The sequence below is a fragment of the Schistocerca serialis genome, chromosome 2 (assembly GCF_023864345.2).
Source record: "Schistocerca serialis cubense isolate TAMUIC-IGC-003099 chromosome 2, iqSchSeri2.2, whole genome shotgun sequence".
NCBI lineage: Eukaryota > Metazoa > Arthropoda > Insecta > Orthoptera > Acrididae > Schistocerca > Schistocerca serialis.
This window is the reverse complement of record NC_064639.1, coordinates 52,672,792-52,700,213: the sequence shown is the minus strand read 5'-3', so window position 1 is coordinate 52,700,213 and position 27,422 is coordinate 52,672,792. Positions and strand designations below refer to the sequence as shown.

Sequence of the window (27,422 nt, the reverse complement as noted above, 5' to 3'; positions counted from 1 at the left end):
CCACTACTTTAATACTGCACAACATGTGTGTGAGGATGGACCACTAATTATTACTCCTCTACAAATTGCTCCTTGCCTAATTGCAAGTGATCACCCTGTCATCCTGCAATGCCAGGAGGCAATTCTGTGTGTGTGTGTGTGTGTGTGTGTGTGTGTGTGAGAGAGAGAGAGAGATCATCCACTCTGCTTTTCAGTACAATTTCTATTCAGTGATTAGTGATCAATCCTCGCACAATATTATATTTTGTCCTAGGTTTTCCATCAACAAACAATACTGTTAATATATTACTCATTTGTTTCCGTAAAAGTGCTAGTATACGGACTGAACAACACACTAACATGTATTTACAGGAATCACCAAAGCACAGATTGTTTGAATCTATAATTTAAAATAGTACTTTATTCAATACATGGAATACACACTGTGATGGAGCCTGTCACAATATTTCAAGTCCATGTGCAATTCAGTTTGTTTTGTGGAGTGGTGTCAATTACATAAGGGTTCATTATTCATAAGATGTAAAAATTATTAGCTTTAATGACTCTTCCGCATTTGGTTTTCACAAACCTATAGCCTGTCCTGTTAATGAATAGTAGTGTTTCAATTATGGAAGAATAGAGAAGGTGTTGCAGATAGCTTTAGATACACTGCAAATTCTACTTCCACTCACTACCTTATTACCCATCTGCTCGCTTTTGACCACACTGTTGACACTGGAGTGTAATATGTAACATGTAATGGAATATAGTGACACAATTTCACAGTATTTCAGGTGGAAGAGAGACTAATTACCACCAGCTGAAAAGAGAGAGAGAGAGAGAGAGAGAGAGAGAGAGAGAGAGGGAGAGAGAGGAGGGGGGGGGGGTGAAGTATGGGGATGGGGGGCAGTGGGGGGCAATTTGAGCTACAAAAAGAGGAAAATAAAAGGATAGGTTTGTACATGTTGGGCACAAAGGAAAGCTGCTAAAAATTCTGGCTCAGAAAAACACACTGTATGGAAGACAGAAATTGGAAGTAACAATGGACCAACAGCCAATATTCAAATTACTGTTTATCTACATGACAAAAATCCACTGAGATTCTCCCAATGCTGTGTTAGTTTACTAATTAGACACCAGAAAAAAGAGCACTCCCACACTTAATAATTCAGATTTAAAGAAGTCACCAAGCCAAGATTAAAAAGCATCTTCATTATAGGAAGACTTTTCTTGACAAAAATGATCAATGTTAACTGAAACAGCTGGAAATGTGAAGATACAAGTCTGGGAGGCTGCGAGGGACAAGGAAGCTATATCACTAAAACATTATACCAGAATCCAGTACCAGTTGCAGTGTATTGGTAACAAAAGCTCAATTTTCAATATTTTGTGTAATTACTGACTGAAATTAAAAATTTTAAAATGCCATCATAATCAACACATTAAGAAGTACAATGATATGCTAAAAGTTTAACACAATAAGACAAGTATTACTGTGTGTTTGTCTTGAGACAGCATAGCAGATGGCACACAAATATAGGACTACATTTATCTAGTATTTGAGAATAAGAGTACTTGGTGACTTCCTACAAAGATGACACATACTTTCAAACCTTTACAAACCTTTTCTCTTATCACTTACTACTACAGTTTTGCTGTTCAAGCAGTCAAACATCAGCATCAGGCAATAAGTTTTCATTTATTACTTATTTAGTACTAATGCTGTTCAACACTGTTTGCAGACAGTATTGACCTACACAGCTGAACATAACTGCACAACTATATCATTGTAAGGCACATAGTTCAATGGAGTACAAACTACCCAGTTTATATTCATACAGTGTTTCATATGAGAGCTCTTAGTGACTTCCTACAAACTTTAAGCATAATTGAAAACCTTCCCTAAGCTTTTCCTTGCTCACAAGCTAAAAGGCAAATTTAACACATTAACTTTCGGAGAAAGCCTTAATCGGAAAAGATAACACACACACACACACACACACACACACACACACACACACACAAAATCACACAATCAAGCGCACTTCATGCACATATGACCACCACCCCTGGCAACTTGGAAAGGAATGCAGCAGTTTGGAGTGGGTGGTGAAGGAGAAGGAATAGCATAGTACAGGTGGGGGAAGAGAAGAGCATTATCCGGGAGAGCATGCAGGGAGTACATAGGCTGCCAACAGGTACCATGTTGGGAGGCAGTGGGGCAGGGAGATGTGGAGGGTTGGAGGAAATGAGAAGTGAAAAAAGAGAGGAGCAGCAAAGGGTAAAGACAGGCAGGTGGTTAGTAGAGGGCAGCACACACAGAGATGAAAATTGGAAGGAAGTAATAGAACAGAGGGGGTGGAAACTGTTGGGTGGAGGGTGTGGGGATAGTAGGATACTGTAGATTGACTCCAAGATAATTTTGGGAATGGAGAAATGTGTTTTATGGGTAATTTCCATCTGCGCAGTTCAGAAAATATGGTGGTGGATGAAAGGATACATGTGGCTCGGGTAGTGAACCACCCACTGAAACTAAGCACTTTATGTTCAGCTGCATATTGTGCCACTGAATGGTCTACTTTGCACTTGGCCACAGCCTGGTGGTAGCCGTTCATCCTGGTGACACCTGATTGGTAGCCATACCAATATAAAAGCTGTGCAGTGATTGCAACAGAGCAGGCGTATGACATGGCTGCTTTCAAAGGTGGGCAAGCCTCTGATAGGGTAGGATAAACCTGTGACAAGACTGGAATAAGATGTCCTGGGTGGGTGGACTGAACAGGTCTTGCACCGGGGTCTTCCACAGGGGTATGATCCCTGTGGCAAGGGGCTGGAACTGGCATACGAATGTACTAGGATGTTGTGGAAGTTGGGATGGCAAAGGAACACCACTTTAGGAAGGATAGGAAAGGTACTGGGTAGGATGTTCCTCATTTTAAGGCAGGATGATAGGTGATCAAAGCCCTGATGAAGAATGTGGTTCATTTGCTCCTGTCTAGGGTGGCGTCGGGTGATGAAGAGGACACTCCTTGTAGCTGGTTCTTGGGGGTGGTGGGAGGATTTGGGATGTGGGAGGAAACTGCATCGGTGATCAGTTTGTGGACTGGGTCTTGGGGATTGTGCCTTCTGTGGGGGATTGTGCCTTCTGTGAAGGCCTTGTTGAGACCCTCTCCACACTGTGCAAGGGAGATCTTGTCACTGCAGATAACATAATCCCCAGGTGGCCAGGCTATATGGGAGGGACTTTTTGGTGTGGAAAGGATGACAGCTGCCTTTGCATGTCTTTACATATTTTTCACATGTATTTACTGCTATCCAACTCCCTTCACAAGCATCTAACATCTTCATTTGCCATTTCCATGGCATTCCTGTTTCCTCTATGCCACAATTGATCCCTGCTCCACGGATTCCAGAAACCACCTCCATAACTTTTCTGACCTGGTGACATCATACTGCCCCTTACCTTCCCACAGTGTTCCTCTTCAGCAATTGCTCGCAGCAACCAGACCCTGCCTAGCTGATCTTTTCAACTTGCCACAACCTCCAAAACTCCATACCTACAATCCACCAAATCCAGAGCTGAAACATTTCTGTAATGCTGTTGGTAACCTTTTCACCAGAGTCCTCAGCTTCACAGAAGTTTCAGCCATATCCAAAGGCTCACCTTTAGCCCCACACCTAAATTTAACAATGTAGGACTTGTCAAAGATGCAGCCTCCTTCTCCTGATCCCTGCAATGAAAACACTTCTTTGCTACCAATTTCTCCAACCAAAGCCAACATAATCGCAACAGTGGATTGTGCTCTCCTAGTTCATACCTCCACCCAACTGTGATCCTCATCTATTCCCCTTAACCATCCCATGATCACCTTCCAGGAATTCTTTACCTCCAACTTGTCCTCACCATCCTTTCCCAGTCCATTCCTCAGAACACCAACTTTTCAGTAGCAGAAAGGACAGCTACACACAACATAAAAACAAATCCTGACCTAATCACCATACCTGCAGACAAAGGTCCCACGATTGTTGTTACAGTGACTACATGGCAGAAGGCCTCTGCCAACTATCTGACTCCTCCACCCATAAACTCTGCCAGAATGATTCCATCCCAGAAGTCCATCATAACTTACAGCCTCAGGCACTTCCCAGAACCCCTTCTCACATTCCACTTTGCCATACCCCATGACTCCCCACTCACCCAGAATGCTCCAAAAATCCACAAAACCAACAATTCTGGATGCCACAGGGTAATTGGTTATTGTGCTCCACTGAAAGAACTTAAATCGTCACTGACCAACACCTACAGCCAATTCTCAACATTTAGCCTCCCATGTCAAAGACAGCAATCATTTCCTTCACTGACTATCCACACCAAACCCACCTCTTTACCTATTGGATCCCTACTCATCACTGTTGACACCACTTCATTATATACCAACATCCCTCACGTACATGATTTTACCGCTATTGACCACTATCTTTCCCAACGTCCCTCAGACACCAAAGCCACTACCACATTTCTCTTACACATTAGTAACTTTACTGTAACCCAGAACAACTTCTCCTTTGAAAGGTAGGTGTACATACAATTCTGCAGCACAGCCATGATTCCCTCCTCCTATGCTAACTTGTTTATGGGCCACCTAAATGAGACTTTTATAGCCTGCATTATGCCAACCACTAACACTCCCTGTATTTCCACAGCTGTCATACCTTCCACACCAAAACATCTCTTCCATATAGTCTGGCCACTTATGGATGCTTTATCAGCAGTCATAAGAATTCACATGGCCACCTGGAATGGTGTAAGTTTGGGGTGAAGGGAATAAACTGCAAGATCATCAGTCCCTTCATCCATTAAGTGGCAAATGAAGAGTGGTCATCAAAGGAAGGAGGTGAAAGGCAAATCCTGGAAAGCCTAAATGTAACTAATATAATAAAAACAGAGATAAAAGCCCAGGAAAAAGACAGCATTGACAAGACATTAAAAGATGAGTCAAGACAAGGCATTAAAACCAAGAAATGAAAAAGAATAAAAAGGTGGAAAGGGTAAAGGCCAGGCTGGGTCTCTGAGCAAGGGCACTAAGGGGACCATTGGGAGGGGTGGGTGGGGGTTGAGGAGGGGAGAGCAGGAAGGGGTGCCCCACCAACCCCTCAGGCATTCAATAAGTGCAAAAAGTCCTACCTCACAGAGATGAATAAAAACCACCTTCGTGGGTAAAACATAAGGTCAGCCACTTTGGCATCGTCTGCTAGCACCAGAGGTAGCATGTCAGGAAGATTAAGATGCTGCCCCAAAGTAGCCAAATTAGGACAGTCTATGAGCAAGTGGACCGCTATCAGACAGGCTTCACATTGGCAGCAGAGGTTCCTGACATCAGAGAATGTGGCCATGGGTCAGCCAAGTTTGGCCAATATGGAGTTGACAGAGGATGGTAGTTTCTGTGCAAGAAGCACAAATGGAAGACTGCCAAATGGTCATGATCTCCTTAATTGTCCTCATTTTGTTTGGAGAGATCAGCGCAAATGAGATTGCCAGGAATCAATGGCTTATAAATGACTGAAGGTCCAGTTCTGGGACCCCTATTTCCAGAATCGGCATCCTAGTGGCCCAGCTTGGCCAACTGGTCAGCTCATTCATTTCCTGAAATACCAATATGACTAGCAGTCCAAATGAAAATGACTGGCCATCCTGCTCGACAGAGGTCAGAGATGAGATTCTGGCCACTAAGGGAGTCATTACAGATTAGGACACTCTTGGCAGTGCAAGAACTGTCATGGCTATGGCTAATTGAATGTCTATCAATTCAGCATTGAATACACTGCAGCCATTTAGCAGAGAGTGGAGTTCACTGCACCATGCACGAGTGTATGCAAAGACTGTTTGTAAGTCTACTGTTGAGCCATTGGTGAATACCACTTTCGAACCCGGATATGTCTCAAGGACAGCCAGGAACAGGTGGTGAAAAATCTTGGGGTCAACAGAATCTTCAGGACCAAAGGAGACATCGTGGCAAATCCAAGGTCAGGTCACAAGCCATGGGGGCAGATTGCAGTGCCTCCCTGACCAGAGGCAGCAATGGAGGAAGTTGCTGTTCTGAACAGAGACACTGGAAGCGTGCAGCAATTGTAGTTCTCAGTCGCTGTTGTGGGAGGTGGAGCTCCCTTCCAGGGAAAAGGACATGGTAGTTGGGATGTTCAGGAAGCTACGGACATGTATACCATAATTAGTTATGTACATATCTACAGCATCATACAACTGAGCAGCTGTTGTTGGCACCTGATTGGTAATGGATTGACTCTAGCCTCGACTAGTAGACTGTTCACAGGGCTAGTTCGGAAGGCACTTTCACAAGGCAGACCCCACTGTGATGAATGGGGTCCGGTATCCGCAATGATGAAGGTGATGCTGAACTGTATGCAAGACTCCTATAATGAGGACACGAGAGTATCAAGGATTTGTAGAGCCACAAAAGGGTAGAGTGATTACACCCCAGCTAATGTTACTGTGACAGTGAATTGCACTGAGGTGTTGCGGGCACTTTTTTCTTAAGCTGGCGAAGGTGGGGAAGCCATGTCAGCTGAGAATCAAAGACTAGTCCCAAAAAGCTGTGTGTCCCAACTACAAAAAGTAGTTGATCATCTAGGTAAAGCTCTGTGTGTGTGTGTGTGTGTGTGTGTGTGTGTGTGTGTGTGTGTGTGTGTGGGCAGTGTGATGGTGACAGAAGCATATGACACGAGTCTTGGCAGCTGAAAACTGAAAGCCACGAGTGAAAGCCCATGACTGTGCCTTTTGTATGGACCCTGTACACGATGGTCAGCAACATCCATACTATAGGAGCAATAATAAAACCAAAAATCATTGGTATATAAGGAGCACGTCACCAAAGACCCCACAGCCACTGCTAGACCATTACCGGCCACCGGAAAGTGGGGGTTGCTGAGTGCTGAGCCCTGTGGTATCCCACGCTCTTGGATATCGGTGTTACTGAGGGAAGCATTCACTTGAGCCCAGAATGTATGGTGTGACAGGAAGTTCTTGACAAAAATCAGGAGAAGACCGTGGACGACCCACTCATATAACATAGTAAGGATGTGATGATCCCATGCCATGTCATAAGCCTTCTCTAGATAAAAAAAGACAGTGATCAGATACTGTGCAACGCCGTCCAGATGGTGGACTCCAGGTGAAAGAAATTATCAGCAGTGGAGTGGCCTTTGTGAAAACTGCTCTGAGATGCAGGAAAAGGCCCGTATTTGAGCAACTTACAGAGAACATTGGTAAGGCTGATTAAGCAATAACTGTCCATCTCCAGGAGTTCTTATCCAGTTTCAGCACTGGAACTAGCACGCTTTCTCACCACTGAGATGGGAACTCACCCTCATTCCAGATCCAATTAAAGTCGGCATAGACATGACACTGACAATCCACTGAGAGATGTTTCAGCATTTGGCTATGGATGGAATCCGACCCTGCAGGCATATCAGGGCAGTGGGCTAGGGCACTGGAGAGTTCCCATTCACTGAGTGGCACATTATATCAGTTCAGGTGGTGAGTAGCAGAAACCTACTGTACTGCAACTCCACCAGGCTGCATACGACGTAACTGTTCTGAGGATGCGGAAAAGGTCTTTATTTTGAAGGAAATGTGGAAATACTAGAAAAACTTTGGTATATTCTCAAGCTTGATAATGTACATGTTCACTGCCAAGTCTGTGCTAATCTTAACACAGTTATGCAAAAACCCTTTCATTCACATTAGCAAATTTATGGTAAGGTATTTCCCAAATTCCAAACAGCTACTAAGCATGTACTGTTCTTAAATGAAAATGTTTGCTATACTATTAAGTTTATTGGTGTCTAATGCACTCAAGTTTTTAGTCACCAATCTGCTCAATATCCCACACAGGGTTACTGTCTTTTCTTGTACACTAAATTACTTAAAAATCTGTACTTTATAAAAAAACACACCAAAATAAATATTCCTTCACTTTAAAACACTTTTGAATCATGTAGCACAACTAAAACCAGCAAATTATAACCTCCTTCGGAGCTCATACTACACTCGACCGTACCATTGAAAGGCTGGGCTCTGAATGCTTATACTGCTGTGAGCATTCTATATCTCAAAGAGAAAAGACACGTGGAGAATACTCTGTTCTGATTCGTCAGTGTCCTTTAAGGCCAATGAAAAAACGTTATTCTCCCATGTTAGTCTGCACTTTTTACGACTAACCAATCAACAAATAATACACTTTTGAACTGTACTTTTTCCTGAAATAAATATTTAACATTCTGATATTTTGTTTATACTTTGCAGAATTAACTATTTTCATTTGCACTCAAATTAACTCTCATTCTACCATAAACTTACTTAACATATGATACAAAATTCCCTGTTGTACAATGTCCATCAGTAGAACAATGACCTACAATTTACTTTAGACCACATTCACACATTATTCACACATCTAGAAGCATATAAAACCTGTATGAACTAAATAAACAAAAAAGCCTTCAAGAAATAAACAGAACAATTAAAATAATTCTCTTGACCTATTTCCTGAATGTCTCTGTTCACTACTGTCCTCAAGCAGATGAAAATTAGAACTACATACTCCACTGAACCCGCTTCAGACCATCTGTCACTGTGCACGCGTGAGTCATTCTCCCAATACACAGGCTCTAGACAGGAGTGATATAATGTGCTACACCTCAAGACGGAAGCACCATCAACAGAGAAGGTGGCGATGTTGTGGCTGTAGTGTAAGATTACATCATTTGTATGGGATTAAGACACTCATACATTTTCTGGCCTCTTGATATGTGATCTTGTCCAGGGTCTTATACTCCTGGGCTTTCTTCTAACGCTTAAAAATTGAGCAATCTGGTGAGCAAGGAATTTGGAGATCGCCACAGTTTACACAGATGGGGTGGGGGGGGGGGGGGGGGGGGGGAGGTGGGGGTTGTGGGGGGCCAGGGGGCCACAAGGAACATTTGGGTGCAGAGGATGTCCACTATCCCTGCAGAGAGGGGTAGCAGTGCAATGGGAAGACATATGTCTGAACTTCGTACATCTGAAGCATCCCCTAGGAGAAGGAACACAGGGTTTCATGCCACATCAGTAGACCATCACCTTGACCATCTCAGGCAACATATCACCCTCAAAAGTCAAGACGAAGGCCCGGGAAGCAACACCGTTTTCCCTCGGTCCCCTACAGGCACGACGGATGGAGTGCACACCAAATCACTCTAACTTGGCCTCCAGCTCATTATCAGATTCCTAAAGAGGATAACGGTGATAGATGATGTCCTGGACCACATGGAGACTCTTTTCGGGAGTCGCCAAACTTTTCAAAAGAGAGCAGTGCCTGTGACAGGGCAGGAGATGACATTTTAATCAGGAGAGGATCACTCTTCATCCCAAAGATGGCTCTGCAACTTTCTCATATTTGTCTTCAATAAGTTCAACCAAACTTTGTGGCCAAAAAGGTGTACCTATCAGCCTGGTAAAGACCAGGTATTTGGGGGAGGATTTTGCTCCTCATTGTCTAGTCTCGTGTTCCTCCCACAGTGTACCTACGGAAGGGAATGCGTTAGGATTGTACTTCATTACATTATACGAGGCCTTTACATGTGAAGAGACTGCTGGGGTCGTGTGACCACAGGAGGGAAAAGTTTAAGTCGCTTCATGTGGGAACTACCCACCATGGTGCCACACGTTCCAAATGGGAATCTCCCCATGGGCACCACCCAGCCACAGCAATGGCTGCCTGGCCAGTAATCCACTGCCAGGAGTCCCCGTGCCCCAGTCACGATGGGCACACACTGCACAGCATATGTGGGGAGTGTGCAATGCAGGCACCAACAGTGCCCTACATGGTCAGGTGGCTACCACTGTGCAGGTACTTGATGACCACCCCACAACGAGACAGCTACTTTGCTGAGTATTGAGTGTGGGATGACAAAAGAAAGAGAGGGTGCCACTGTGGAAGGGCACAGAGGCTGAGCATACACCACAGTGGGTGACCTTCCCTGCATGATATGCATTTTTGTAAAATTTTGAAAAGACAGCAGGTCAAACCTAATATACTGGGGGCCATATAATCGTTACTGGAAGGTAAAGATAGCACTGGGAGTGAAGATGGAAATAAAGACTAAAATTGTGACAGAAGTCCAGGCACGGTCTGCACAAAAAGGACCTCATGGTGGAAAGTCAGAGGAGGTAAGAGACTGCGTGCCGTTTGTCACCCGGTACCACTCTGGACTGGAATAACAGAACCACATCCTTCAGCAAGGCTTTGATTACCTATCATCACAGCTAGAAATGAGCGACATGGTTAGAAATGAGTGACATCCTACCCAACTCTCCTAAAGCGGTGTACCATTGCCCTCCTAACCTCCACAACATACTAGTCCATCCCTTTTACACACCCAATCCCAACCCCTTGCCAAAGGGATGATATTCTTGTGGAAAACCCAAGTACAACACCTGCCAAATCCACCCACCCAGCACTCTCTATTCCGGACCTTTTCAGGCTCATCCCACCTCATCAGAGGCTGGGCCACCTGTGAAAGCAGCCATGTCATACCTCTGCTCTGCTCCAAACACTGCATAGCTTTCTGTATTCTCTGTTTGTCCACCATTACAAAGATCTTTGTATGACCTTGGCTGGTCAGTATACGTAGAATGTTGAATCAGAACGCCTTTCAGGGGTCTAAATTTCCAGTTGTTATTTTAATTGAGCAACCAGTTTTGGCGCAAAATTACTCATTTTCAGGCCCCTTGACTGATGTGTAGGAACATTCCCACCTCTGGTCCAGTAAAAACACTGACTGTTTTTTTTATTGATATGACTATCAACCAGCTATCCACCAGGATGAATGGTTACCACCAAACAGTGACCACGAGAAAAATAGACCACCGGGTGGCCAACATGCAGCTGAACATAATATGCTCGATTTCAATGGCTACTTTACTACCTGGGCCACCTGTATCCTTCTTTCCACTATCAGTTTTTCTGAACTGTACAGATAAGAGTTATCCTTACTGCACACTCCCTATTACCAAAGTTATCCTAGCCACAACCTACAGAAACATACTCTCCCCACACCCTCCCACTAAACAATTTCCACCCCCTCAGTATTCCCATCTCCCACCCCCTGTGTGTGCTGCTCTATATCAATGTACCCACTTGTCTTTCCCCTTCCTCACTCCACTCCTATTCTGCTTCCTGTCCCCCCCCCCCCCCCCCCCCCCCAATCAACTCAACACTGTGCCTGTTGGCTGTCTAGTCCCTGCACACTCCGCCAGGCAGCGCTCTTCTCTCCACTCACCCAAACACCTACCCCCTATCCCTTCACTTTCCTTGTTCCCTCCAGACTGCTGCTTCTGTTCTATGTGACAGCTGCATTACAGTCTGAGCTGCTGGAGATGGCAGTCATAAGTGTGAGAGATATGCTTGTTTGTGTGAATGAATGTGTGTGTGCTTTCTTTCTTGATGAAGGCTTTGGCTGAAAGCTAATGTGTAAATGTCTTTTCATTGTGCCTGTCTGCAACTCAATTTGTCATCTTTACAGTGAGCAGCAATCTATCTTTTCTCTATATTGTAAATGTTTTGTTTACAATTTCAATACTGCATTTGATCTTGGTGTACCCACCTGAAGTTTACATAATGTCTTTTCTTGAATGGTTTTACAGTAAGCTGAAAGTTGTATGAACCAAAGACATTTTTTACAAGTGGGTAGAATAATTCAGAAATCATCGAGTCTCCGTGACTGACAAGCAACGTCCTGCCTGGACAGTCAAAATGTCAGCTTCCTCTCTGGAAACTTGTACTGACAATGTTCATGAAGACTAATGTGTTACAGATGAAGATATAGCACAAACTGTTGCTGCAGATTTCATAATGTTATAAGTAATAAGCTCAATTCATAAAACAAGTGCAAGGTGGATCCCAAAATGCAACAATACAAGGAAAGATGACTCAAAGTGTCATGAAAAAGTCTCCACAACATAGGTATAGGCAAAATAAAAGTTCTAGCTGACAGTATTGTCCTGTTCTAGGAACTAAACCAGTGCCTCACATTATGAACACTCATCACTAAACCACAAAAAATGTAAGACTTATTGATTATTTCATCGGCTCAAATGATAGTTTCTTCTGTAACATTTTACTGAAAACATAACTCAGAAATAAATCACTTGTACTGTATTAGCATCTACTGTACACAAGAGCATTACAGTGAAATGATTGTTCTACTATAGATCCACTACTGCCCACAATAAAAGATCTCTCGTACCACTCCTTGACCACAGATGTCTTCCTGGTTGCCTGGAAACAGGCACTTGTCAAACTACAAGCCAAGACAGATGCTTCCATGGCACCATCTGATTACCACCTAATTAATATTCTTCCTCCTCAGTCCAAGGGTTTAGGTTATGTGGTTCACAACCAGCTTGTTGTTGTTGTTGTGGTCTTCAGTCCTGAGACTGGTTTGATGTAGCTCTCCATGCTAATCTATCCTGTGCAAGCTTCTTCATCTCCCAGTACATACTGCAACCAACATCCTTCTGAATCTGCTTAGTGTATTCATCTCTTGGTCTCCCTGTAAGATTTTTACCCACCACGGTGCCCTCCAATGCTAAATTTGTGATCCCTTGATGCCTCAGAACATGTCCTACCAACCGGTCCCTTCTGCTTGTCAAGTTGTGCCACAAACTCCTCTTCTCCCCAGTTCTATTCAATACCTCCTCATTAGTTATGTGATCTATCCTGTGCAAGCTTCTTCATCTCCCAGTACATACTGCAACCAACATCCTTCTGAATCTGCTTAGTGTATTCATCTCTTGGTCTCCCTGTAAGATTTTTACCCACCACGGTGCCCTCCAATGCTAAATTTGTGATCCCTTGATGCCTCAGAACATGTCCTACCAACCGGTCCCTTCTGCTTGTCAAGCTGTGCCACAAACTCCTCTTCTCCCCAGTTCTATTCAATACCTCCTCATTAGTTATGTGATCTACCCATCTAATATTCGGCATTCTTCTGTAGCACCACATTTCAAAAGCTTCTATTCTCTTCTTGTCCAAACAATTTATCGTCCATGTTTCACTTCCATACATGGCTACACTCCATACAAATACTTTCAGAAATGACTTCCTGACACTTAAATCTATACTCGATGTAAACAAATTTCTCTTTTTCAGAAACGCTTTCCTTGCCATTGCCAGTCTTTATTTTATATCCTCTACCATCATCAGTTATTTTGCTCCCCAAATAGCAAAACTTTAAGTGTTTCATTTCCTAATCTAATTCCCTCCCAAGTTAACTTGACTACAATCCATTATCCTCGTTTTGCTTTTGTTGATGTTCATCTTATATCCTCCTTTCAAGACACTGCCCATTCCGTTCAACTGCTCTTCCAAGTCCTTTGCTGTCTCTGACAGAATTACAATGTCATCGGCAAACCACAAAGTTTTTATTTCTTCTACATGGATTCACCGAATTTTACTTTCGTTTCCTTTACTGCTTGCAATGTACAGATTGAATAACATCAGGGAGAGGCTACAACCCTGTCTCACTCCCTTCCCAACAACCACTTCCCTTTCATGCCCCTCAACTCTTATAACTGCCATCTGGTTTCTGTACAAATTGTAAATAGCCTATCACTCCCTATATTTTACCCCTGCCACCTTTAGAATTTGAAAGAGAGTATTCCAGTCAACATTGTCAAAAGCTTTCTATAAGTCTACAAACGCTAAAAACGTTGGTTTGCCTTTCCTTAATCTTTCTTCTAAGATAAGTCGTAAGATCAGTATTACCTCACGTGTTCTAATATTTCTGCAGAATCCAAAGTGATCTTCCCTGAGGTTGGCTTCTACCAGATTTTCCATTCGTCTGTAAAGAATTCGAGTTAGTATTTTGCAGTTGTGACTTATTAAACTGACAGTTCGGTAATTTTCACATCTGTCAACACCTGCTTTCTTTGGGATTGGAATCATTATATTCTTCTTGAAGTCTGAGGGTATTTTGTCTGTCTCATATATCTTGCTCACCAGATGGTAGAGTTTTGTCATGACCGGCTCTCCCAAGGCCATCAGTAGTTCTAATGGAATGTTGTCTACTCCCGGGGCCTTGTTTCAACTCAGGTCTTTCAGTGCTGTGTCAAACTCTTCATTTAGTATCCTATCTCCCATTTCATCCTCATCTACATCCCGTTCCATTTCCATAATACTGTCCTCAAGTACATCGTCCTTGTATAGACCCTCTATATACTCCTTCCACCTTTCTGCTTTCCCTTCTTTGCTTAGATTTCTACTAGCCCTTGTCTTTTTACCTACTTGACCCCTGCTGCCTTCACTACTTCATCCCTCAGAGCTACCCATACTTCTTCTACTGTATTTCTTTCCCCCATTCCTGTCAATTGTTCCCTTATGATCTCCCTGACACTCTGTACAACCTCTGGTTTAGTCAGTTCATCCATGTCCCATCTCCTTAAATTCCCACCTTTTTGCAGTTTCTTCAGTTTTAATCTACAGTTCATAACCCATAGATTTGGTCAGAGTCCACATCTGCCCCTGGAAATGTCTTACAATTTAAAACCTGGTTCCTAAATCTCTGTCTTACCATTATATAATCTATCTGATACCTTCTAGTATCACCAGGATTCTTCCATTTATACAGCCTTCTTTTATGATTCTTGAACCAAGTGTTAGCTATCATTAAGTTATGCTCTGTGCAAAATTCTGCCAGACGGATTCCTCTTTCATTTCTTATCCCCAATCCATATTCACCTACTATGTTTCCTTCTCTCCCTTTTCCTACTCTCGAATTCCAGTCACCCATGGCTATTAAATTTTCATCTCCCTTCACTACCTGAATAAATTCTTTTATCTCATCATACATTTCATCAATTTCATCATCATTTGCAGAGGTAGTTGGCATATAAACTTGTACTACTGTAGTAGGTTTCGGATTTGTGTCTATCTTGGCCACAGTAATGCATTCACAATGCCGTTTGTAGTAGCTTACCCGCACTTCTATTTTTTTTATTCATTATTAAACCTACTCCTGCATTACCCCTATTTGAATATCTAATTATAACCCTGTATTCAGCTGACCAAAAGTCTTGTTCCTCCTGCCACCAAACTTCACTAATTCCCACTATATCTAACTTTAACCTACACATTTCCCTTTTTAAATTTTCTAACCTACCTGCCCGATTAAGGGATCTCACATTCCATACTCCGATCCATAGAAACCAGTTTTCTTTCTCCTTATGACGACATCCTCTTGAGTAGTCCCTGCCCAGAGATACGAATGGGGGACTATTTTACCGTCGGAATATTTTACCCAAGAGGCTGCCATCATCATTTAACCATACAGTAAAGCTGCATGCCCTCGGGAAAAATTACGGCTGTAGTTTCCCCATGCTTTCGGCTGTTTGCAGTACCAGCACAACAAGGCCGTTTTGGTTAGTGTTACAAGGCCAGATCAGTCAATCATCCAGATAGTTGCCCCTGCAACTACTGAAAAGGCTGCTGCACCTGTTCAGGAACTACATGTTTGTCTGGCCTCCCAACAGATACCCCTCCGTTCGGGTTGCACCTACAGTATGGCCATCTGTGGCCATCTGTATCGCTGAGGCACGCAAGACTCCCCACCGACAGCAAGGTCCATGGTTCATGGAGCGAGGGTGGGGGGGTCAACCAGCTTACTGGACTACTTTACTATGGATAACCAAATGCATACGTAACAATCACACTTCTCTAAACACATCTGCCTCCTTAGCTGAGAGGTCAGTGGGGCTGACTGCCATATGGGGGGCCAGGGTTGAGTTCTCAGTACTGATAGGCATTTTTTCTTGATGGGACGACTGCTATGGTGAGTACTCAACAACTGAGGAGCTGAAACTTCCTGGCAGATTAAAACTGTGTGCTAGACTGAGACTTGATCTCGGGACCTGGCGGAATTAAGACTGTGAGGACAGGTAGTGAATCTTGCTTAGGTAGCTCACTTGTTAGAGCACTTGCCTGCAAAAGGGACAGGTCCCGAGTTCGAGCCTCGGTCTGGCACACAGTTTTAATCTGCCAGGAAGTTTCATATCAGGGCACACTCTGCTGCAGAGTGAAAATCTCATTCTGGGAACTGAGGAGCTACTTGAGTGATTAGTAGTGTTTCTGAGGCCAAGAAACGTGACAATGTGTTGTGGGTTGGCAGGAGAGCCAACACCGTGATTTTAGAGGAAGCTGAAAGGCACACGTTTTAGCTCACGCAGGCTGGCGTGAGGTCTGGAACAGGACAAGGAAATTAGAATTTAGAAAAAACGGACGTAGCTGGCGGAATACTTAACTTTAATCCATTAATGATGAGCGTCGCTCTTGACTGTATATGATTCAGTATCAATAGTAACTGGTAATGGCGCCTTGCTAGGTCGTAGCAAATGACGTAGCTGAAGGCTATGCTAACTATCGTCTCGGCAAAGGAGAGCGTATTTTGTCAGTGAACCATCGCTAGCAAAGTCGGTTGTACAACTGGGGCGAGTGCTAGGAAGTCTCTCTAGACCTGCCGTGTGGCGGTGCTCGGTCTGCAATCACTGATAGTGGCAACACGTGGGTCCAACGTATACTAACGGACCGCGGCCGATTTAAAGGCTACCACCTAGCAAGTGTGGTGTCTGGCGGTGACACCACACAATGACTGGGAGAGAAGTGTGCAGACCATAAGCTCCACCACACTACTTCCAATGAAGCCATTGGTAGAGGATGACAAGGCTGTCAGTCTCATCTGACTGGCCTGTTTAGGGCCACAATATACAACTTTTTTCTGTAAATACAACAACACAATATGTGCCTGACAGAAGTTAACCATTTGCCTGAAAATATCCGTAGGCAGGCAATATGTGCTTTTTTAGATTTTAGCACAGTCCTTGACACTGTAGTCTCCAACATTTTATTTGTCAAATTTCAGGGGATAAATTTATCTTCAAGTGCAGTGCAATGATATCTCATATAATAAACAACTACACAACTGTATGTCACATCTGGAACCATGAAATCCAAATGGACTGAAATGTACGGGGTTCAGCAGTTATGTGTGATGCTCTTCTCACTGTATGCCAATGAGGTACTATTAGTTTTGTCCCACTACAAATATTACTATTAATTAAAGTATTGTATGCATAAAACCCTCATCCAGGGTGAAAGGGGGTCTGAAGATCCTAAACCAATCAGGTTAAATAAAGAAATAAATATCAGTACCAAGAAAGAAGAGATGCAAGAAGACAATGCCGTTGATAGCTTGAACATTTTGTGTAATCACATAATACTTGTAAAGGAGGAGAATGATGATGATGATGATGATGATGATGATTACAATGATAATGATGCTTGGAGTGCAACTTCCCTGAAACCCACTGATCTACAACCACTAGCAAGAGTTTGATACAATGACAATATTTTCAAATGGTACAATGGTGAAAAGAAAATGCTGAATATCCTTGAATATCTAGGTGACAAATGCTACATAGTTATCTTCGTAATGACATACAACCTCTTTTGATGTTGACCACTGTTTGACTATCAGCAAACTACATTCATTCATTTATTCATCTAGTTCCTTAGATACCATCAACGAGTAAACCTTTTAGTGATGTGGGAAGAGTCAATGTATACAGTTAAAAAAGATAAATAAATCACAGAAGCTTAATACAAAAATTGTATTGTAAATGGTAAAATTATAACAGGACTTTCAGCCAGCAGTGGAGCACCAGAATGAAATCAACTGACTCGGTCAGTGCTCACAAGCAGACTGCAGGGGAGCAGCTTCACAATTGACACTTTGTCGACAGACCTTGTGTGTTGACCCTGTGACAGCCTTCAGGAGGTTTACAGCCCCATAATGGCAATTGTGTCGTTGCCTCGGGCCAGAACATTCGATGCAACTCACGAACACTGACTTTACCTCAAAATGAATGCAGAGCAGCAGTATGTAGACACTGGCTAACCAGCTCGTCACCATCAAACAGCTGGGCAGTTGTGTGACATCGAGCCCGTGCTGCCCAGCCATACGTCAGTGATACAGCTGAATCCGCCTCTGCCAGGACATGAATTGCCACATGCCACCTAAGTATCTGGACTGCAGCACAACCCTGTATTTTTCCACCACCTGGAGAGTATGACTCGAGGCTCTGGTAATTTCTGTCCCTGCTGGGGCATTGACAGGAGACTCCTACGCCCCGAGCACTGGGGCACAATGCGGCCCAATGTCCCCATAGCTGTCACCACTGGCCTCACTTATTTCAGCTGGGAACTACGGGTATCTGGCAATGTAGCAGAGGCAGAAAGCACAGTCAGCTGCTGGAGACTGTTGCTATGGGAAACATGTAATATTCTTGATGCCATCACTGTGACTTGCTGCTCCCAATCAATGACTGTAAACAAGTTATTGTAACCATCATCAGTCCGTTGGCTGCTCAAAAAATCCTTCTTCAGCGGAGGACCCTAGCCTCACCAGGCCATCCTAGACAATCCATTAGAACTTTTTTCGTAAGGGTGTCCTCTATCTCTACCCTGTTAAGAGTACTATAAGCAACTGCAACAGTGATTCTGTTGTGTCAGCTCCAGTGAAATTTAACCCAGTAAATTACAAAGGAAGCTGTTTCTTTCAAATAGACAGCTGATCCTTCAGTTATATTAAACAGGTGACGTTCATCTCCTTTTGGCAACTTAACATTTATTTGATGACACTGATATAATTAAATGAAAATATTTATCTACATCTCTAAATGAAGAATACTCTGTACAATACATTACTACTACCCACACAAATTTATTGTACAGGGTGCCCCCAGGCCTAAATGCATATATATTTTGTTATTTCAGCTTTACATACAAACCATATTATTCATCCATTGCCTTCCTATCGATGCAATAACAATCACCCATTTGACTCTGAAATAGCCTGAACTGTCATCAGCAAAGTCACCCTGCCAATCAGAACATGCCTCACAATCACCAGACTTGTGAAACAGAAGGCCTTTGGGCAGAGCCTGCTGAACAGAGCTCTGTTCTTCTCTGAGTCACTGACAGCAGTAGATGCTCAATGACTTAAACCTCGAACTTTTCCTTTCCTAGATCTGCATACACACTCCCAAGCATTGTAAAGAGAGTGGTCGAAGGTACCTCATACCACTTTTACTTAGTTCCTTTCCTGTTCCACTCGTAAAAAGAGGGAGGAAAAAATTACTATCTCTATAACTGTGTATGAGTCCTGATTTCTCTTATCTTATCTTCGTGATTCTTATGCAAAATGTACACTGGCAGCAGTGAAAATGATACACAGTCAGTTCAAATGTCAGTTCTCAGTTCTCAATAGTATTCCTTGAAAATAATGTTTACTTCCCTCAAGGGATTTCCATTTGAGTTCCTTTCTCTTCTGAGTGGGAACTAGTGGCTACTGGAGTTATCTTCTCTAGCTTATCTTCATTGTATTATCTCTATCAGAAAATAAACTTATAGGATGTTATCTCTAACAGAAAATAAACTTATACAATTTGTTTTGCCTAACCACGGATATTTTATTTACAAGACCACGCCATTCTTAAACCCTGCCAACATACCTGCCCACTGAGAGGATGTAGAATCTTGTGTCAGAAGTGGGATTCCAGGTTCCATCTGTTCTTGGCTTTGAGGTGCCAAATATAATTTACTAAGCCACAAGTAGATGCATTAAACTGCCATATGGGGCTATGCAGCTCCAGGTGGTGGTGCAGCAAATGAGCCCTTCCTACCATCGTTAATCTGGCTTTCTGCCACACTCTGCCTGCTGCAGCAGCTGCGCAAGGCAAACGGTGTGGGTACAATGCCCCAGCACTGTCCCCACAGTGGGCCCCGGTCGTGACATCACTAGGTTGACCGATGCCCTCTCTCTGCTGTACCGATTGTGGATCTGGGGAGATGAGGTCACTGAGAGCGCAGTCAAAGATATGATTTTTAGGTTTGATGTCTATAGTTCAAAGGAAAGTACATGACCAATTCACAGGGAGAGCTGAAGACGGGTCCAGAATTGCAAGCAAAGATCGACAGCACCAGATGGAAATTGAAATCTTGCAGATGTGCATCTGGTTCACATATCTGGTAATCTGAACAGCAGCTGTTCCATCTCTCCCATGTGTAGGTCTGTAATTGCATACCATCTCCCAGTGCCCTACAAAGTTATCTTCCAACAAGATAATGTGAGCTCGTATGTGGCGATGCCATCCTAACACTCCTCAATACAAAGGGTATTCGAATGTTTGCCATTTGCTTTCATTTCTGGTTTTCAGTTCAATGGCCTGTGTGCATTTTAATGTTTAAAAGCATTTATATTTTTCTTCTGGTTTTCAGTTATACATTTACTTATTTCTGTCCATAGTACATCACTTTTTAGTTATCTATGCTTCATAGTACTTCTAATCAGGTGCCTGCATTGTTGTCCAGCATAGAGTTTATGTCTGATTTTTGATTTTAGGTTGGTTCCCTTTTCCCTTATAAATCAACATTCTGAGAAAGTTGCATGATGTAGACTTACGTCTCTCATTTGTTTTCTCCTCAACTATATAGGAAATATTAGTGAATTCAAACTCTTCAATAACTTGATGAAGAAAGGCAATTGTAAAAATATTTGCAAGAATGAATCAGAAAGGAAATAGGTTTACATTAGAAACATGAAAATTTCATTGCATAACTCTTTTTAGTTGCTACCTTCCACTGTTTAAAAAAAATCTGAAACTGCTTTTTTGCACAATCAATCATTCTGAAGTAATTAGATTTATTAGCTTTATGCACAATTAGACCTCAAGGGGTTTCCGTTTCTTTACTCTGGCATGAATTCACACAGTCCTTTTAAATGGATACTAAATAATTTACATACATTTTTAGTTCTGTCAGATTTTCCTTTTTATATTTTAAGAAAAAGTATTAGATTTTACTTGACTGTCACGATGAAATTCTGATCTTACTGTTCATTTCAATTTTATGGTTTCCCTTTGAAAGTTTTGTTTCATTTCAGGAAAACAAGTCAGATATTCTCACCATTCTGCAGGATAGAAACAGGGAAGTCAGGTGATGGGTAGCTCGTCAGCCACAAACGAAAGTCACTGTCTGTATTGTCAGGCACAATGACTTCATCACAAATTCTGTCTAGTTCTGGCATCCAGCTAACAGCCAAGTGACAGTTTTGCAGTACAACCCAGTTTCCTGATTTAATAGCTTTAATAATCATAGCTGCTGCACGGGGACCCTGCAACAGAAGCCCTGTGTGAAAAACACATCAAAATTTCTCTACGAACACAAATGCACAGCTTATTTAAATATGTTAACAACAAGTCAGACGGAAGAATGTTTTGTACATATTTGTTTGGTTCCATTGCACCCACGTGGACAGCTTTTATTAATTCACTGTTAAAAATCACAGAACAAAGCTAAAGTTAAAAAAAACCTGAGTGCCCCGGGTCAGCACAAGAGAGCTCCCTCGTCAGCACAAGAATATTACGAGGATGCGTGTGAGTCCTTGAAAAGTCACCATCGCCACAGCAATTCGCCATCCATTGTAGTACAGAGCAGCCAGTAGTGCTTCACCTGGGAGACATCAATAGTATTCACTTCTTCACTCCTTGATGATTTATTTGTGGAGTTCCTGGCCATTGCATAAAAATGCATTCTGGCTTTTAGATGGTGGGAGCAGTTGGTTTGTCTGGTGGGTCACCTATCCCAAGTTGTCAAGTCCCACAAAATATCTGACTCAGTAACACTGACATTTTCTGTGTCAGAATCAATGTCTTATTTGGACAAAATAAAAAAGAAAAGGTGAATACATTTTAGGCAGTTCTGATTGGAAAACATTATAATTTTGGGTTACTGATGTTCATTTGTAACAGAGGACCAAATTTTTTGCCAAATAGTAGAATACCAGAACCACATTATTGAAAAACATGCTCAAACAGCAGAAAACACTTCGATTTTCCCTCTGACAAGGTAATGGTCAAAAATATCTCCAGTGCTCATGAAAACTGAAATAGACATTCACATTCATCTTCAATTATCTCATTACCATAACTCTGAAACGAAAATTAAAGACTCTGTGAAACAGTGAGAATAGCTTCCTGTAGAAATATACAAGTGCCATAAGTATGAACATCTTTTCAGAAAATATAATATCTATGAGGAATTATAAAGCCTGTATCATAACTTAGTTATGCCAAAACCATGGACGATTATATTTATTTCCCTTTCACTTTTTCATTTTTTCACCTCAGCACTTTTAAGTTTCAGCGGAGTAGAATGAACGAGTTCAGATATAAGGTGAATGATTAAGTATAAGTCCTTTAATTGTAACATTATTTGCTGCAGTAGATCTACAAGCTGGATTTTAAAGTCTAATACATTTCCAGGAGCAGACGTGGACTGCAGCCATAGTTTAACCATTATGAACTATCAATTAAAATTGCAAAAAGGTACAAAATTAAGGAGACAGAAACTGGATAAATTGAAAGAACCAGAAGTTGCCGAGAGTTTCAGTCTCCGATATGTTTGGAATGGGGTATGCATCCATTACTGTCTTATTATTGAGGTATTGGCAGTCACAACAGAACCTGTATTTCTTAGTTCCCTCCATAGATTTTTTAGGCACAACGACAATGCCTGCTCCCCAGCAACTATTACTATGCTCTATAATACCTTCTGCAAGCTGCTGATCAATGAAATCCTCTACAATTGGCTGCAAATACCTCAGTATTCTGTATGGTTTATGGTAAACAAGTGCTTCATTGCCTGTTGGTATCCTATGTTGAACTAATGGAGTTGCTGATAAAGGCACTTGTGGAAAAAAAACAAATCTTTAAATTTCCACAATAATTCTTCCATATGCTCTCTTTCTCCTCCTTTCAAATGTTTAATTTTGCCACGCAATGCAGTTCTATCAGTAGATAGTGGTTGATCGCTTCGCTTACCTATCAGACACCAGTCTTCATCATCTGGCACATCCAAATTTGCTACTAAAACTCCTTTCCTCAAATTCGCGTCGACAGTGCTAAAATTATCCATGTTCACGGGAACTACTTGCCCATCATTCCCCTCCTGTACGCATACAACATTACCTTTCACAAAGCAATCCAATGTACCCAAAACTTCATTATCCTCCAATGGTTCAATAACACATACTGTACCCACAAGTAGATTTGACTCCACACCTACCCAAAGCGACTTCCTAGAGCCACCAGACACACACTCATATGAATTAAGCCTTAACGCAAATGTACGTGGTTCAATTGGTTTGTTCATTATGTTGAACGCCCCTCGCGACAGCTCTGCACTGACAACAGTTTCCCCTAGATGAAAAAACATTCCACCTAGTTCCACAGTTCATTGTCCAAGGTCAATTTTGGCTCCACGATGTCCCATGGACAGTCTATTCCTTTTCCCCCTGGCTAAAAATAACTGACTCTGCCATTGTGTTGCTTTTGTTCACAGTTAGTCCCAAATCAAAACATTTAAGTATAAGAATAACCTGACTCTCTACACCTCAGTATCATCATACTCAGTAACATCATAGTCAAACCAATACAAAAGTAATTAAATGCCACGAAAAAAAAAAAAAAAAAAAAAAAATCTTACTATCCCAAATACACTAAAACTCATTCTGACAAAAAAATAAAAATAAAAAAAGGCCTATGCAAAACATCTAAAATGGCCTGCCATAAGCCATACTCAAAAACACACAAAGGCAAGGAAACACCAAATACTCAAAAGAAAACTGGTCAAAACTCACCACATCTTGTGAATGTAATGCGGCAGTGGGCTCGAACGTCGTAACATCGTACTAGACAACCGACGTCCGCTATTCTGACACCAAATGTAGTGACAACTTCTGCCACCAAATGTAACAGCAACACCAAATGTAGTGGGAAGAGGTAGAAGGCACCATATTAAGACTGGTCAAAACTCACCACATCTTGTGAATGTAATGTGGGCAGTGGGCTCGAACGTCGTAACGTCGTACTAGACAACCGACGTCCGCTATTCTGACACCAAATGTAGTGACAACTTCGGCCACCAAATGTAACAGCAACACCAAATGTAGTGGGAAGAGGTAGAAGGCACCATATTAAGACTCGTCTGAGCTTTCCACGTGATTTAGTGTTTCCAACTACAGTGCCCCCATTCCTCTCGATCTGTGTCACTGGGACCCACAATGCTGAGGACACCACTTCGCCGTGTGCGAAATGTCTCAGTGCGGAATGGTTGCCTCAGTGACCCAAGCACGCACTGCTGTGAGTCGGTCTTGGACGGCAGCAGAGTTGCGGCTTCGTCAGGATGCCGGCAGTTGACTCAGCGGTCTGTGACCCTACCGACTCAGCGCCCCTCATTGTGAGCCGCAGGCGGCCAGGTGCGTGCTTCTTGTTGGCATGGCTAAGATTATGGTGATAACAAGTGGCTGCAATCTGGAATCTGAATCTGTGGCCCTTGCCTCAGGATGCTTCCGGTGTGTGTCGGAAGCCAGGACAACTGCCCGCAGTAGCGAACCACGGAGTGGCCCGCCGCATGGCTCACTACAGACCCGGCGTTGGCCTCAGAGGGTCAAACCAGTGACCTGCTGTGGACTGGAACACTGGCGCCCCATCTGCTGCTGTGTGTAGCCGGTGGTGTGACACGCCCCGCCATCCAGGACAGCTGCCACACTTGAATGAATCTCGTTAGAAACCCGCACCTATTTATACGTGGCTGTGCACCCCTGTTTTGCCATACATGCCACTTCGCGTCACATAGTCATAACACACTAGGTTGGCCAGTGGGCCCCTTCTGCCTGTGATTTGCGTCATGCAAAACTGCTACATTTACTCTTTCAGAAATTTGACAACCCTGTGGCCTCTCTTCTACTTTGCAGCTGTTGGTATGCATAACTCGCTGCAATCTGGCCCACACCTGGCTGTAGCTTGTGCTCAGAATATTGCACAAATCTAACTTTCCCTATCATAAATGGTGGCGCCGCTACAGTATACTGTGTGCTCAATTTCAGTACATGCACATGGACCTTGTCAGCCCCCACCCAGAATTTGAAGGATAAAAAAATCTATATTCTGTAACTGATCAGGTTTCACTCTGAGTTGAAGCATTGCCAGTCAAAGATGTCACAGTGGAATGTACAGTTTGAGCTTTCACTGATACACACATAGGATGCTCTGGCTGTCCTGAAATTATTACTACAGGCTGAGGGGACTATTCGAATCCTTTCTGTCTGATGAACTCCTGCTGCCTCTGCAGCATTACTCAAAGCTGTACAACAGTGTACCACTTGCAGAGTAATGCCCTCGTGGAGCAATGGCACTGCACTTGTGCGCCATGACAGACTGTAGTTCTTCCACAGGTATTGGTCAGCATTTGTATGGCATTTCGAAAGACCTACAGGCTTCTCTGCTGAACATTTTATATGGTTTACCCATTATGCTTACAGCAGAGTTTGTCCTACCAACACCAACGTCAGACACAGCAGACCTGTGATGTTAGCACAACAGGTGAAGTGCTATATTCAAAATTTGCATTTGCTTCCACCTACATCTCACACCACTCCAAAAACCTTCATGCGCAAAACACTTTAAGATTATCAGTATGTAAGGCTCAGCAAATACAAACTGGCATGGGTTCTCTGTGATGCTATTACTTCTTTCCCTATGACTTAGACTGGCCCTATGTTGACCACAATAAACATCCCCTTGTCAACACAACATTGGCTACTATGCAGCCCAGCATGCATCACCTTTGATGTCCCTGACTTCAATCTTGAAGAGGACAGAGTCAAAATAGTTGATGATAATTTTGTAATAGATACATGCTGTGATCCTTCCACTCAGATCACCAGCCTTCACGCCCTCGTCTACTGATTACCACCACAGATTGACTACGTGTACTCATCCTCTTGCATGTCGGCAGATGGTGTGTTCACTGCCTCTGCAACAGCACAGGTTCCTGGCCAGCTATTACCACACACCACAATACTGACACTGCCTCCAATGCAGCTCGATGTACTAACCACGCAGTCATTGCCCACACCCGGCCAATCCCACTTTGGCCTCCCACTCACCTGGCACTGTATCACCTCTGCACCACAGTCTCTGAGTACCAGACACTGAACAATGATCCAGTCATGCCCTGCATTGCAGCAAGCCACAACATGGCTGGTCACGTATGTCTGCCCTTGCTCTATATGACAGATACACACTGAGCATTACTATCCACAGTGCTCTCCCAGTATCAATTACCATTCTAATACCTTTTGTCTATTTTTAAAATAAGTTTCACTATTCTTTCTCAAATTTTTTTAATATCCGAAGATTTCATTATAAATTTCTTGTTTATAATAAAGCCACACTTAAGTTTCCTTCCTGCTCTGTCTACTTGTAATAAAACATACAATACATTCTGAGTTAAATTCAATTTGGTCTTAAATTTTTTCACACTGCTGATATCTCTATTAAATATCTACTGATCTACAGTAACTCATATTTTGATCATAAAGTTTGAAAATTTATTGGCCCTAAATAAAAAGTAGTAGAAGCAGTTGGGTTACCATTGCCTGCTTAAAATTACTTCATGTCGGAAAGTTCAGGCACACAAATAGCTGGGCATGAAACTCCCTCAGTCCACTCCTCCAAATATTCTCAATGTGTAGTGACCCGAGAATTTCCACGTAAATTCTGGAAACACGCGACCTTATGCCACTTCAAACATGCAATGTTTTCAAGATAAGTGTGAGAGAGAGTCTATTTACTGTGCAACACATGTCTGTGTGTGCAGGATGGACGTTGGTCATGGGTGGGCAGGAGCTGCGTCAGATGAGTGACGCCGGCAAGTGTTTGCCACTGGTGCCATAGAACCTGTATGGAAAGTAAAAGGAGAAATTATGTGTTATTCCTTGGTGGTTGAATAATTGTAATTGTTATAGACAATTGAATCCGGATTTGTCTAGAGACTCTTACTTAATCTTGGTGTTAGACTTGCTAGAAGCAAGTCCTGTCTTTGAATTTCTGATGGTTATTAAACTCACCACATTGTAATTATATTTAATACTATCTAACAACACAGTTGACTTGCAAGAGTTTGTATGCTTATGTGAAACTTGTGGAAATGAAAATATATCTGGACTGAACTGAAAGTATTATGAGGGTACCAAGTTATTTTAAGAGAGAGAGAGAGAGAGAGTCTTTTATAATCCCTCTAACCAGCGTTATTTCATCAGAGAAGAAGTTGTGGAGATCAACGCAGCCACAGACCCAGAGAAGAGGATTGGCTGAACATTTCAAGTAAGTCAACTGTAGTAAGAGAAGTGTGAAGTTCGCAATCCAGTTTTGCACCACTTCCCTTGTCACTGAAACCATTAGAATGTGGTGACCAATGTGATCAGGACTT

At 42.7% G+C, this 27,422-nt stretch overlaps 1 protein-coding gene across 1 annotated transcript in view; it reads right to left on the bottom strand.

Moving 5' to 3' along the window:
* LOC126455722 (dynein axonemal heavy chain 3) overlaps positions 1 to 27,422 on the bottom strand; it is a 1,249,696-nt gene that overhangs the window by 156,286 nt on the left and 1,065,988 nt on the right. Inside the window, exon 61 of the mRNA XM_050091491.1 lies at positions 21,054 to 21,261. Within this exon, the coding sequence (XP_049947448.1) occupies positions 21,054 to 21,261 (208 nt within the window). The remainder of the gene's footprint in view (positions 1 to 21,053; positions 21,262 to 27,422) is intronic.